Source organism: Montipora capricornis, chromosome 13 (genome assembly GCF_036669925.1).
Source record: "Montipora capricornis isolate CH-2021 chromosome 13, ASM3666992v2, whole genome shotgun sequence".
NCBI classification, from domain to species: domain Eukaryota; kingdom Metazoa; phylum Cnidaria; class Anthozoa; order Scleractinia; family Acroporidae; genus Montipora; species Montipora capricornis.
This window is the reverse complement of record NC_090895.1, coordinates 45,400,394-45,412,893: the sequence shown is the minus strand read 5'-3', so window position 1 is coordinate 45,412,893 and position 12,500 is coordinate 45,400,394. Positions and strand designations below refer to the sequence as shown.

Sequence of the window (12,500 nt, the reverse complement as noted above, 5' to 3'; positions counted from 1 at the left end):
AGTTTCCTTTTTGGGGCTTGTAGTCCCAGAGGAATAAATGAAATTGACCTCAAACTTAATGTTAATCAGTCTATTTCTACCTTGAATAATAAGTCTAAGTGTCACTGCTTTGTAACTGGACAGCAAGCCCTATCGCGCACGAGGACTGTTGCACTTCAATAAGTTCCTTTTAACACATGTCGCAGTGAAAACTGCTGTCTTTCTTTCAAGAAACATTTTCCTCTTATTTCTTAGTCGACTGAATTCTGTTATAAATATCATTGATTGGTAACAAGACTCCGTGTAGTTCAATTCGTTGTGTAATTATATAGCAAACTGGACTCCCAATACGCAGTTGTCCGCTTTTATAATTCCTTCGTATGATTATGACTGAGCGAATAAGACTCCACGCAGTTCTATTACCGTTATTCACTGCATTATAACTCTCTTTTAGTTTGATTTGCGTTCGTATTAAAAAAAATAATAATAATTTTACAGTTGTAAATATAGAAAAGTATTATTATCATTATTATTATCATTATTAATAATGTTAATGTTATTGTTATTGTTATTGTTATTGTTATTGCTATTTTGCAGATCAGGAACAGTATTAACAGAACGCATTGACAGTCTTCCTGGAAATACAGATATCATAGGAAAGTGGTTCTTCAGACTTGAAAATTCTAAGGGAGAACTAAACGCAATACTGAAGTGCCTCCGTTGGTTTAAAAACCAACCTGACCCAGCATCTTATTCCGACGTAGTTGAACCGTGCCCGTGCACTATAAGACAAGCTTGGTTCGATGAACGTTTCCAGAGGATCATACCAAAGGAACGAGTTCTTATTGTGTGTACACCAGATTCCCTTCCTCTGCCAGCAGAGGACGAGAGTGTTGCTACGAAATCAAATTCAATAGATTTGGTGCCCTAATAACTGGATACCCCGATGGAGGTGTCATTGATCGATACCACAGGTTTGCTACTAAATCACTGAGATTGAAGCATGAATTCAGTGATGTCCTGGGCAAGAAATACTGTTGTGTGGAGTCCAAACTGTGCAATCGATTTTACGAGAAGCGACCGTCTGAAGGCTGCGAAAAGTACAGGCCACCCGTGTGGAGTAAGTATCCCCTTTAACGAATCAATCCCCAGAAGTGTATTAATATCAATAGGATTTGCAAGGAAATTATATCAGCCCCACAACTTATTGCCGTGAGGCGACCTTATTGTCAGAAAAATTGCGCATTTTCAAACCTCCATCGGTAAATTACTGTAGTCTGGCCGATGACACATCTCCGGAGGCTGAGTGATCGACAAGAGCAACCTTTCCCCAAGGCCTCTTTAGTTTTGACGGACTGCTATTCACTGGCCTTAAGTGTCCCGTGCCGCGAATCAGGACTGATGGTGGGGATGATGATGATAACGTTTCATTTATGTAACATGGCAAATAATTCAAATTTCCTAAGGCTGGTTATGGGGAGATCCTCACTTCGTGACCCTTGATGGAAGAAACTATACATTCAATGGCCTTGGTGAGTATACCATGGTGGACGTGAATAATGGTCGCTTTCAGTTACAAGCTCGAACAAAACTAGCCCAAGGAGGAGGAAGCGCGACTATTTTTGTTGCAGCTGTGGCTAAAGAAGTAAATGCAAGCGCTGTGCAGGTCTCTCTTAAGGAGGAAGGTTAGTATTGGTTTTTGCTATTTAGGTCCTTTTTGTTCTTGTGTGTGTCAGTTTTAATGTCCGCCACATTTTCTTTTTCAGGAGGCTTAAAGGTGTTGGTAGATGGTGAACAATTTCAAGGCTTCGAAACTTTAACAAACGTCAGTTTAAACTTGAACGGTTCAGTGGCTGTATCACGTCCTGAAAACAACTCGTTCCTTGTGACATTTCCGTCTGGAATTTCTGTAAAAGTAAAGGAAGTCTCAAAATCACTGTCGATAGTATTCGCTGCTCCTGAGGCATTCACGGGATCTACTAAAGGCCTTTTAGGAACTTGGAATGATGAACCACTCGATGACTTCTTGAGACCCGATGGCACAATACTCCCTGCCAACGCCACTGGGAGAGATATACACTTTTTCTTCGGGCAACTTTGTAAGTAATATTAGCCATGACCAGTTTCTCCTTTGCCTCGCCTTGCCGGTTGTGATTAAACAAATTTTAAAAGTCTATGAAAGTACCGCAACTAGCCCATATAAGAAAAAAATATAAACTTGCGTAGAATTTCGCCAAAATTAAGGACGTTCGCGCCCATTGCTGCTGCTCACGTCATGCATCGCAGACCACGAAGGTAAACACGATGCTAAAGGCGCAAACATTTTCACAAGAATGGAACGTGAAAGCATGTGGCATCATGGGATAGCTGTGGACCCAGGTCTTCTCGGAAATGTCACGCAATGACGTGACAATGCGAATATACCATCGCCTTGAGAACTTCGCAGCGATTTTACTCTCTTGAATGCTCCGTGACCCCTATTTCTCTTTCGGTAGATCACTTCCTTTTCTGATTTTGTCCATTTTAACAACAACAAAAAAAATCTGTGCTTGAGAAGTTACAAATATTTCGCCTTTTATGCTCTCGTGCGACCAAAGTTTTCTTTCTTAGTCTAATATGTATCATTTTTCAAGGTCTATTTCACCTCAGAAAAGGACATCAGCTGCAAAGGTTAATTTAGTTACATTAGTTATGTTGAATTGAGTACGTTTACCTGATCTAAATTTCACTAATGTAGCTTTTTTATTGCAGACAGTTGTAGGCTAAGATCGTCTTAAAGTAACGCAATCTTCTAAACGTGCACCTCTTGATCTCGAAAACGAGCACGGTGACCCCCCATTTTTTCCCTTTTTGGCAAAAGTAGATCATTACCTTTCTGCGTGGCAAGTTTTAAAAAATTCTGTACGTGGGAACATTTTGGGCGCGAACTTCCTTACCGAATGTTATTCCTGACTGAGAGAAGGAGGCAGGGAGCGGTAATAATTGTTGTAAACTCCGTTTTCTCTCAATAGGACGGCGTATTTCGGGAAATTCCTCATTTTGACAAGACCATATCAACCCTCCTTTAACTGCATTGTAGAAGGTTGCAAATGTAAAGAAAATTTTAAGGGGGGAAAAAACCTGTCATAGAATTGGTATTCTTAATCCGACGCTTGGAAACAGGTGGTGGAGTGGGGAATGGATGCCATCTCTGTTAACATTATATTTTTTGGGTTTGTTTTTAATATTATTTTTTGTTTTGTCTCTTTTTTTTGTTTGGTTTTTGTGCCTTTCTTTATAACGCAATGCATCTTAGTTCATTTCTCAACCGCAACCCCAATATATTCTATATAAAAAAAATCACTTTTTTTTTATTTCGAACAATACATTACGCTCTGAGCTATTACGTGAGGAGATACACATACATCTGATTGACCACGCCTAATTGATGTGATTATGTACACTCATTGAAAAATGTTTAGCAACAAATGAATTTTTACATTTCAAAGGGAATGTTACGGAAAGCACATCCATATTTGCTTATGATCCTGGGGAAACCACTAGCACATACTCGAATGCATCATTTGTGCCTATTTTCGTTGATGAAAATATAACTTTCGCAAGTGACGCTTTGAGGCGGCAAGCAGAGGTCGTGTGTCAAGAGGATGTGAACTGCTTGTTTGACGTAGCGTCCACTGTTGACACATCTGTGGGGGAGAGTACGAAACATGTAGCTGTGCAATTAGAAAAGGAATCTGAAGAATCGCGTAAGTTAAAACGTGATTAGTCAATGTCAGTGCATAAAAAATTAGCTTTGATTCAAAGAAAGACTGACAAACTACTTATACTAAAATTTAAATTGGCATAGTGTATCAGGATTAGAGCTAAGATAATGCTTAGTCTGATAACCATAAAACCACTAGTATATCTCCTTTAACAAAGACAATATCTCGACACCAACGAAGCCACAGCATTACGTTTTTCGGTTACAGTTTTGGAACTCGCTTTAGGCATATTCCTGCGTTATGTTCATTAAACTGTGCAAGAACCCAACAAAGACTTTTGCTCATAAATCATTAGGTAAAGTAAGTACAAAACATTTCTGTTTAAGTTAACGTTTGTCTTTATCAGACAATTTCCCGCCAAAGATTATCTCTGGACCTACCGAAATTAACGTCACTGTTAACACAACTACCAGTATAACTGTTAGCGCAATGGATCCCAACAACGATTCTATGACATTCAGCGTCCTTGGCAGTGTTCCCAGCGGGGCTAGGATATCAATCAACGCATCCTCAATTGCGCTGACATGGAATGTAACCACTGACCAGGTAAATACAGGAATATAAACCGGTATTCAAGAGAGCTTTTCTTGCGCAGCAATTGTGCAAAATTATCTAAGAAAACAATCATAGGTGGTTCTCATTGCTGCCATGGAGGTCAGAACAATGGAATTTTCAACCTTTTGGAAACTGAAACTCTGATATTACGCAAATGATTTTTATTGTTTTTGACCACGAAAGTGGCCGTCTTGAACACTACCAATATACTGGATGAACTTAGGATAGTACAAAAGGGCCTTATGGGGAGCGTTGTTAATGTATTACATTCCTCCGAGGAATTTCAACATTATGACTTCCAAACAAATTCAGAAGGTTAGTTGTTGCTGTTGTTGTTGTTTGGTTTTGGTTTGTTTGTTTGTTTGTTTTAACAAATAAACCACTGGACGCCGCACTGTGCGTGATCTTTGGCTTGTCGTGAAGTATTGTTTTCCATTCGACAGACAGGTTATGAAAATAAATTTTAGTTAAATGAAACTGAAGGAAAACACAAATAAAAAAAAGAAAAAAAGCCTACGGTATGTGGGTGATTACACAGTTATCATTCTGCTCAAAAAGTGTCTTTTGGAGTGATTACGCTCTCGTTAATTTGTACAGTGGTTGGAGTTCGTAGACCACTAAGTCATGTTCAAATTATATGCAGCTATATTTTCTATAAAACTAAGTTGCTATTTAAACAACCAATGTAGAACTGTCGCGCGTTTCTACGAACGGTTTATCTTCTCCTTTGTCAAAGCTGAGGACGAACACGAGGGTGAGAAACCCAAACTCCCTCCATTTTTTTTTTTTTTTTTCAGATCCATGTCGAATTTGCGATAGTCGATGACTCCAACCAAGCCACGGTTCTTCGACCAGTTATAAACCTCTGCGCATGTCACAATCAAGGAACGTGCTTCTCTATGGAGGAAAATGACATAGACACCACCAATATTGGCAACAAGAGTGAAAGATTCAATGTACTACCTTGTGTGTGTCAAAATGGATACACTGGTGTATTCTGTGAAGCAGACCTCGATGCATGTGAGGAAAATTCTCAGCCATGCTATCCGGGTGTCCAATGCAGCGATTTAAAGCCTCCCGCAAACGAGTCAGGCTTCGAATGTGGTCCTTGCCCAGTCGGTTTAACTGGAAATGGAATTGAGTGTACAGGTAAAGGAAAAAACCCTTGATTTATTGCCTTGGATAACGTCTCTTCATTTACGCCATGCATCTATCGTAAGAATATAATTTTTAACGTGTCTCTTTACTAGCAACAAGGTTGTGGTGCTCCCAGATATTGACGAGTAAGAATTAAAATCTTACATGCTACGTATTGATGTCGCTTCCAGCGAGACAAAATGTTGTTTACAATGTGCTGTATAAACGCTCAATAAAGGTAATTAAGGATGTCCTACATGTACTTACAAACGTGGTGTAATATTTTTTTCCAGATGTGGACGAATGCTCGAAAGACAGAGGAGGTTGTCAGCACAACTGTGTAAACACTCACGGATCGTTCTTGTGTGCGTGTAATCCCGGTTATTCTTTAAATCCAGACAAAACAAGTTGCAATGGTGAGTGAAACTCACTCGGGGTTTTCATAATTCTAATGAAGAGCAGTCGCAGTGTATGTTATGTTCATTGTGTTTTATCTTAAAAGAAACTTACTGAGACTGGGTTACAAGCGCAGAAATAAGACGGCTGTTAAGTATCCAGTAACTAATACCGGAACTCGCAACGAGAATTAAAAGGGTCTAAAATTTGACACCATGTACTGGTATCAACGGCCTTTTTATTTATCATTTGTGTGTGTGAGGGTGTGTTGGGACATAGAGGCGGTTTTTCCAGCTTTTCTGGAAATACACTTAGTAACAGCGCTTTGTTATCAATGTACTGAATAATAGATACAGCCATCCCCTGATTTTAGCAAACTCGGCCGACGACCTTGTGTGCAAAGTATCAGGCAATATTTCTCCCCGATTGCGCAGGATAATTGCTACAAGCAATTGCAAAAAGTGTTGAGACACTCACTGTTGATAACCGTACAATGCGTTTCATTCAAGTCAGCGCATCCCCAACCCCCCTTGCCCCCAAGCAAAGTTGTTTCCATTTCCACTTGGCACTCAAACTAAAGGGTATCAATATTGAAAAGGGGGGAGGGGAGGGGAGGGAGGGGCGTTGGATCTTTTCTTATAAAAGGAAGAAGAGGTGAATTTTCGATTTAGTGTCTCAACCTTTTTGCAATTGCTTGTCTACTTGTTTTACCTTGGTATGGTCGGGTTGTCTATTTGTTTTTTGGGGCAAGACCTTGCATAATTGGCAGTTGTATTGTAAGCTTTCAAGACAACTCTGTTTAATTTGGGTAGGTTTGCGTAGTGAGGAATGGTGTTTGGAAATGTGTCTTTTTGAGGTATGCTGAAATTGCCATAATTCGCAATCATTTTGGAGGAAACTGGGTGTTGACCTCTTGCGCGCTACAGGTAGTCATTAACACAATTTATGACGACAACAAACACAGTTTAAGGTTGGTGTGATGTCAAATTTGATGTTGAAAGTGTCAATCCGTTGTTAGAAGTCTTTTAACCGACAACGTTTTCTTTACTTAAATGATGCGTAGGGAAATTCGCGTTGTGCTTCTACTGCTGTGAGATAACAGGACGAAGTTCTTTGCGGAAATTCAGTCTTTCGCTGCAATCTGCAGTGGGATCTGTTTTTGAAAACATTTCCAGTAACAGTTTGTGGTTCTCAATTAGCCGTGAGGTAGCATCGAATTTCATACGTACGCGTGTCTGTTCAGTCAATAGTAAGCTAATGTATTTCCGTGGGTTGATATCCCTAGACACCAAGTTTTAAAGGAGATTCGAAAATGTGCAAAATATTTCGGGAATTTTGTTTTATAATAAATTGACGGTTTTCTGTTACTTGCATGAAGCACGGGTAATTTAATAGTTACGTCATCGGTCAACGGACTACGGTCTACGGTCTACAGTAGAATTAATGAAATCTTATCTACTTCTTAATGTTTTTCGAGTGTAGACCGTTGCGAAAAGTTCTTTTAACTGCTTGCTGCTTTTGTAATCATGAAAAGTCTATCTCAGGTTGTTTTTCTCTCCATTTGCATGTGTTGCATGTCAAAAGGGAAAAGGTTGCTTTTTTGTTACGATGTTCGCGTTCACATGGTGACGTATGAATAACTTAAGAAAAGACTGGCAAGCTTATAATTCTGTAACCTGTTTATTTCTTTGCTTTGCACCGTCCTTTACTTTTATTGTAGAGATTTGTAACTGTTACAAGGAATAACAGCGTTTTCAGTAAAACGTTCGCTGACCATCATTGTGAATTTTAAGCTTTTGAGCGCTTGTTCATCGAAGAGATTATATTATCAATATTAGTGTCACCACTTATATACCATTTAAGCAAACTGTTGATAAGTCTCGTAGCTTATGTCATTCTGTATTGCTTGGCGCTGGAACTCGCGTTCTACTAAATTGAACACATTTTCAATCGGATTAATATGACAACTGCGAACCGGTATTGCAAATATAATTATGCACCTGCACTATCCAACACCCTACGTGCTTTGAAACAGTTCTGTACTGAACAATAATCTTGGATAAGTATAATTTGGAATGACTATTTGCACTTCGCCCAAACATTTTGGGAAACTTTCGACGGAAATCGGCAAAATCATTGCGAAACACAAACTTTGTCTGTGTTTACTTTAAGTTATAATTAGACATGCGTAATTTGCACTTATTTTAAAGTTTATTTTCATCAATTAAAACCCAATTAGGACGCCGTAACGCCTATCCCAGTTCAAGCTCCATCTTTCTGCTTTCCATTGATAACTTTGCTGAACCTATTGACAGTTCCTTTTAGTCGCAATGATGAATTACACGCAACAACCATCGAGACAAGCAATTGCAAAAAGAGTTGAGACACTCACTGTTGATAACCGTGCAATGGGTGTCATTCAAGTCAGCAAATCCCCAACCCCCCTTGCCCCCAAGCAAAGTTGTTTCCATTTACACTTGGAACTCAAACTAAAGGGTATCAATATTGAAAAGGGGGGAGGGGAGGGGAGGGAGGGGCGTTGGGACTTTTCTTATAAGAGGAAGAAGAGGTGAATTTTCGATTTAGTGTCTCAACCTTTTTGCAATTGCTTGTCTACTTGTTTTACCTTGGTATGGTCGGGTTGTCTATTTGTTTTTTGGGGCAAGACCTTGCATAATTGGCAGTTGTATTGTAAGCTTTCAAGACAACTCTGTTTAATTTGGGTAGGTTTGCGTAGTGAGGAATGGTGTTTGGAAATGTGTCTTTTTGAGGTATGCTGAAATTGCCATAATTCGCAATCATTTTGGAGGAAACTGGGTGTTGACCTCTTGCGCGCTACAGGTAGTCATTAACACAATTTATGACGACAACAAACACAGTTTTAGGTTGGTGTGATGTCAAATTTGATGTTGAAAGTGTCAATCCGTTGTTAGAAGTCTTTTAACCGACAACGTTTTCTTTACTTAAATGATGCGTAGGGAAATTCGCGTTGTGCTTCTACTGCTGTGAGATAACAGGACGAAGTTCTTTGCGGAAATTCAGTCTTTCGCTGCAATCTGCAGTGGGATCTGTTTTTGAAAACATTTCCAGTAACAGTTTGTGGTTCTCAATTAGCCGTGAGGTAGCATCGAATTTCATACGTACGCGTGTCTGTTCAGTCAATAGTAAGCTAATGTATTTCCGTGGGTTGATATCCCTAGACACCAAGTTTTAAAGGAGATTCGAAAATGTGCAAAATATTTCGGGAATTTTGTTTTATAATAAATTGACGGTTTTCTGTTACTTGCATGAAGCACGGGTAATTTAATAGTTACGTCATCGGTCAACGGACTACGGTCTACGGTCTACAGTAGAATTAATGAAATCTTATCTACTTCTTAATGCTTTTGGAGTGTAGACCGTTGCGAAAAGTTCTCTTAACTGCTTGCTGCTTTTGTAATCATGAAAAGTCTATCTCAGGTTGTTTTTCTCTCCATTTGCATGTGTTGCATGTCAAAAAGGGAAAAGGTTGCTTTTTTGTTACGATGTTCGCGTTCACATGGTGACGTATTAATAACTTAATAAAAGACTGGCAAGCTTATAATTCTGTAACCTGTTTATTTCTTTGCTTTGCACCGTCCTTTACTTTTATTGTAGAGATTTGTAACTGTTACAAGGAATAACAGCGTTTTCAGTAAAACGTTCGCTGACCATCATTGTGAATTTTAAGCTTTTGAGCGCTTGTTCATCGAAGAGATTATATTATCAATATTAGTGTCACCACTTATATACCATTTAAGCAAACTGTTGATAAGTCTCGTAGCTTATGTCATTCTGTATTGCTTGGCGCTGGAACTCGCGTTCTACTAAATTGAACACATTTTCAATCGGATTAATATGACAACTGCGAACCGGTATTGCAAATATAATTATGCACCTGCACTATCCAACACCCTACGTGCTTTGAAACAGTTCTGTACTGAACAATAATCTTGGATAAGTATAATTTGGAATGACTATTTGCACTTCGCCCAAACATTTTGGGAAACTTTCGACGGAAATCGGCAAAATCATTGCGAAACACAAACTTTGTCTGTGTTTACTTTAAGTTATAATTAGACATGCGTAATTTGCACTTATTTTAAAGTTTATTTTCATCAATTAGAACCCAATTAGGACGCCGTAACGCCTATCCCAGTTCAAGCTCCATCTTTCTGCTTTCCATTGATACCTTTGCTGAACCTATTGACTGTTCCTTTTAGTCGCAATGATGAATTACACGCAACAACCATCGAGACAAGCAATTGCAAAAAGAGTTGAGACACTCACTGTTGATAACTGTACAATGGGTGTCATTCAAGTCAGCAAATCCCCAACCCCCCTTGCCTCCAAGCAAAGTTGTTTCCATTTCCACTTGTCACTCAAACTAAAGGGTATCAACATTGAAAAGGGGAGAGGGGAGGGAGGGGCGTTGGGACTTTTCTTATAAGAGGAAGAAGAGGTGAATTTTCGATTTAGTGTCTCAACCTTTTTGCAATTGCTTGTCTACTTGTTTTACCTTGGTATGGCCGGGTTGTCTATTTGTTTTTTGGGGCGAGACCTTGCATAATTGGCAGTTGTATTGTAAGCTTTCAAGACAACTTTGTTTAGTTCGGGTAGGTTTGCGTAGTGAGGAATGGTGTTTGAAAATGTGTCTTTTTGAGGTATGCTGAAATTGCCATAATTCGCAATCATTTTGGACGAAACCTCTTGCGCGCTACAGGTAGTCATTAACACAATTTATGACGACAACAAACACAGTTTTAGGTTGGTGTGATGTCAAATTTGATGTTGAAAGTGTCAATCCGTTGTTAGAAGTCTTTTAACCGACAACGTTTTCTTTACTTAAATGATGCGTAGGGAAATTCGCGTTGTGCTTCTACTGCTGTGAGATAACAGGACGAAGTTCTTTGCGGAAATTCAGTCTTTCGCTGCAATCTGCAGTGGGATCTGTTTTTGAAAACATTTCCAGTAACAGTTTGTGGTTCTCAATTAGCCGTGAGGTAGCATCGAATTTCATACGTACGCGTGTCTGTTCAGTCAATAGTAAGCTAATGTATTTCCGTGGGTTGATATCCCTAGACACCAAGTTTTAAAGGAGATTCGAAAATGTGCAAAATATTTCGGGAATTTTGTTTTATAATAAATTGACGGTTTTCTGTTACTTGCATGAAGCACGGGTAATTTAATAGTTACGTCATCGGTCAACGGTCTACGGTCTACAGTAGAATTAATGAAATCTTATCTACTTCTTAATGTTTTTCGAGTGTAGACCGTTGCGAAAAGTTCTTTTAACTGCTTGCTGCTTTTGTAATCATGAAAAGTCTATCTCAGGTTGTTTTTCTCTCCATTTGCATGTGTTGCATGTGTTGCATGTCAAAAAGGGTTCACATGGTGACGTATTAATAACTTAATAAAAGACTGGCAAGCTTATCATTCTGTAACCTGTTTATTTCTTTGCTTTGCACCGTCCTTTACTTTTATTGTAGGGATTTATAACTGTTACAAGGAATAACAGCGTTTTCAGTAAAACGTTCGCTGACCATCATTGTGAATTTTAAGCTTTTGAGCGCTTGTTCATCGAAGAGATTATATTATCAATATTAGTGTCACCACTTATATACCATTTAAGCAAACTGTTGATAAGTCTCGTAGCTTATGTCATTCTGTATTGCTTGGCGCTGGAACTCGCGTTCTACTAAATTGAACACATTTTCAATCGGATTAATATGACAACTGCGAACCGGTATTGCAAATATAATTATGCACCTGCACTATCCAACACCCTACGTGCTTTGAAACAGTTCTGTACTGAACAATAATCTTGGATAAGTATAATTTGGAATGACTATTTGCACTTCGCCCAAACATTTTGGGAAACTTTCGACGGAAATCGGCAAAATCATTGCGAAACACAAACTTTGTCTGTGTTTACTTTAAGTTATAATTAGACATGCGTAATTTGCACTTATTTTAAAGTTTATTTTCATCAATTAAAACCCAATTAGGACGCCGTAACGCCTATCCCAGTTCAAGCTCCATCTTTCTGCTTTCCATTGATAACTTTGCTGAACCTATTGACAGTTCCTTTTAGTCGCAATGATGAATTACACGCAACAACCATCGAGACAAGCAATTGCAAAAAGAGTTGAGACACTCACTGTTGATAACCGTGCAATGGGTGTCATTCAAGTCAGCAAATCCCCAACCCCCCTTGCCCCCAAGCAAAGTTGTTTCCATTTACACTTGGAACTCAAACTAAAGGATATCAACATTGAAAAGGGGGGAGGGGAGGGAGGGGCGTTGGGACTTTTCTTATGAACTGGAAGAGGGGTTTTAGGAAGAAGAGGTGATTTTCGATTCAGTGTCTCAACCTTTTTACAATTGCTTGAAGATACCTTGACCACCCACGTACATAGCTCACCTGGCCTTTATGTTTGTTAGACATAGACGAATGTTCGCCAGTGGGTGATTGTATGCAGATATGCGAAAACACCATTGGTGGATACAACTGTAAATGCCATGCAGATTTCAAAGTAAATAGCACCGATCCAAAGAGCTGCATACGTGAGTACTTCAACTTTGCGATGAATTGTAGCATTGCGACAGTACACACAAAAAAGGGTTAACAGATTTATTGTGCAACTTGAA

General features: G+C 39.1%; 1 protein-coding gene across 1 annotated transcript in view; it reads left to right on the top strand.

Moving 5' to 3' along the window:
- LOC138030011 (uncharacterized) overlaps positions 1-12,500 on the top strand; it is a 137,279-nt gene that overhangs the window by 111,040 nt on the left and 13,739 nt on the right. The window contains 8 exon segments of the mRNA XM_068877864.1: positions 579-815; positions 818-1,099; positions 1,446-1,664; positions 1,746-2,078; positions 4,090-4,289; positions 5,096-5,447; positions 5,729-5,851; positions 12,294-12,416. Of these exon segments, the coding sequence (XP_068733965.1) occupies positions 579-815; positions 818-1,099; positions 1,446-1,664; positions 1,746-2,078; positions 4,090-4,289; positions 5,096-5,447; positions 5,729-5,851; positions 12,294-12,416 (1,869 nt within the window).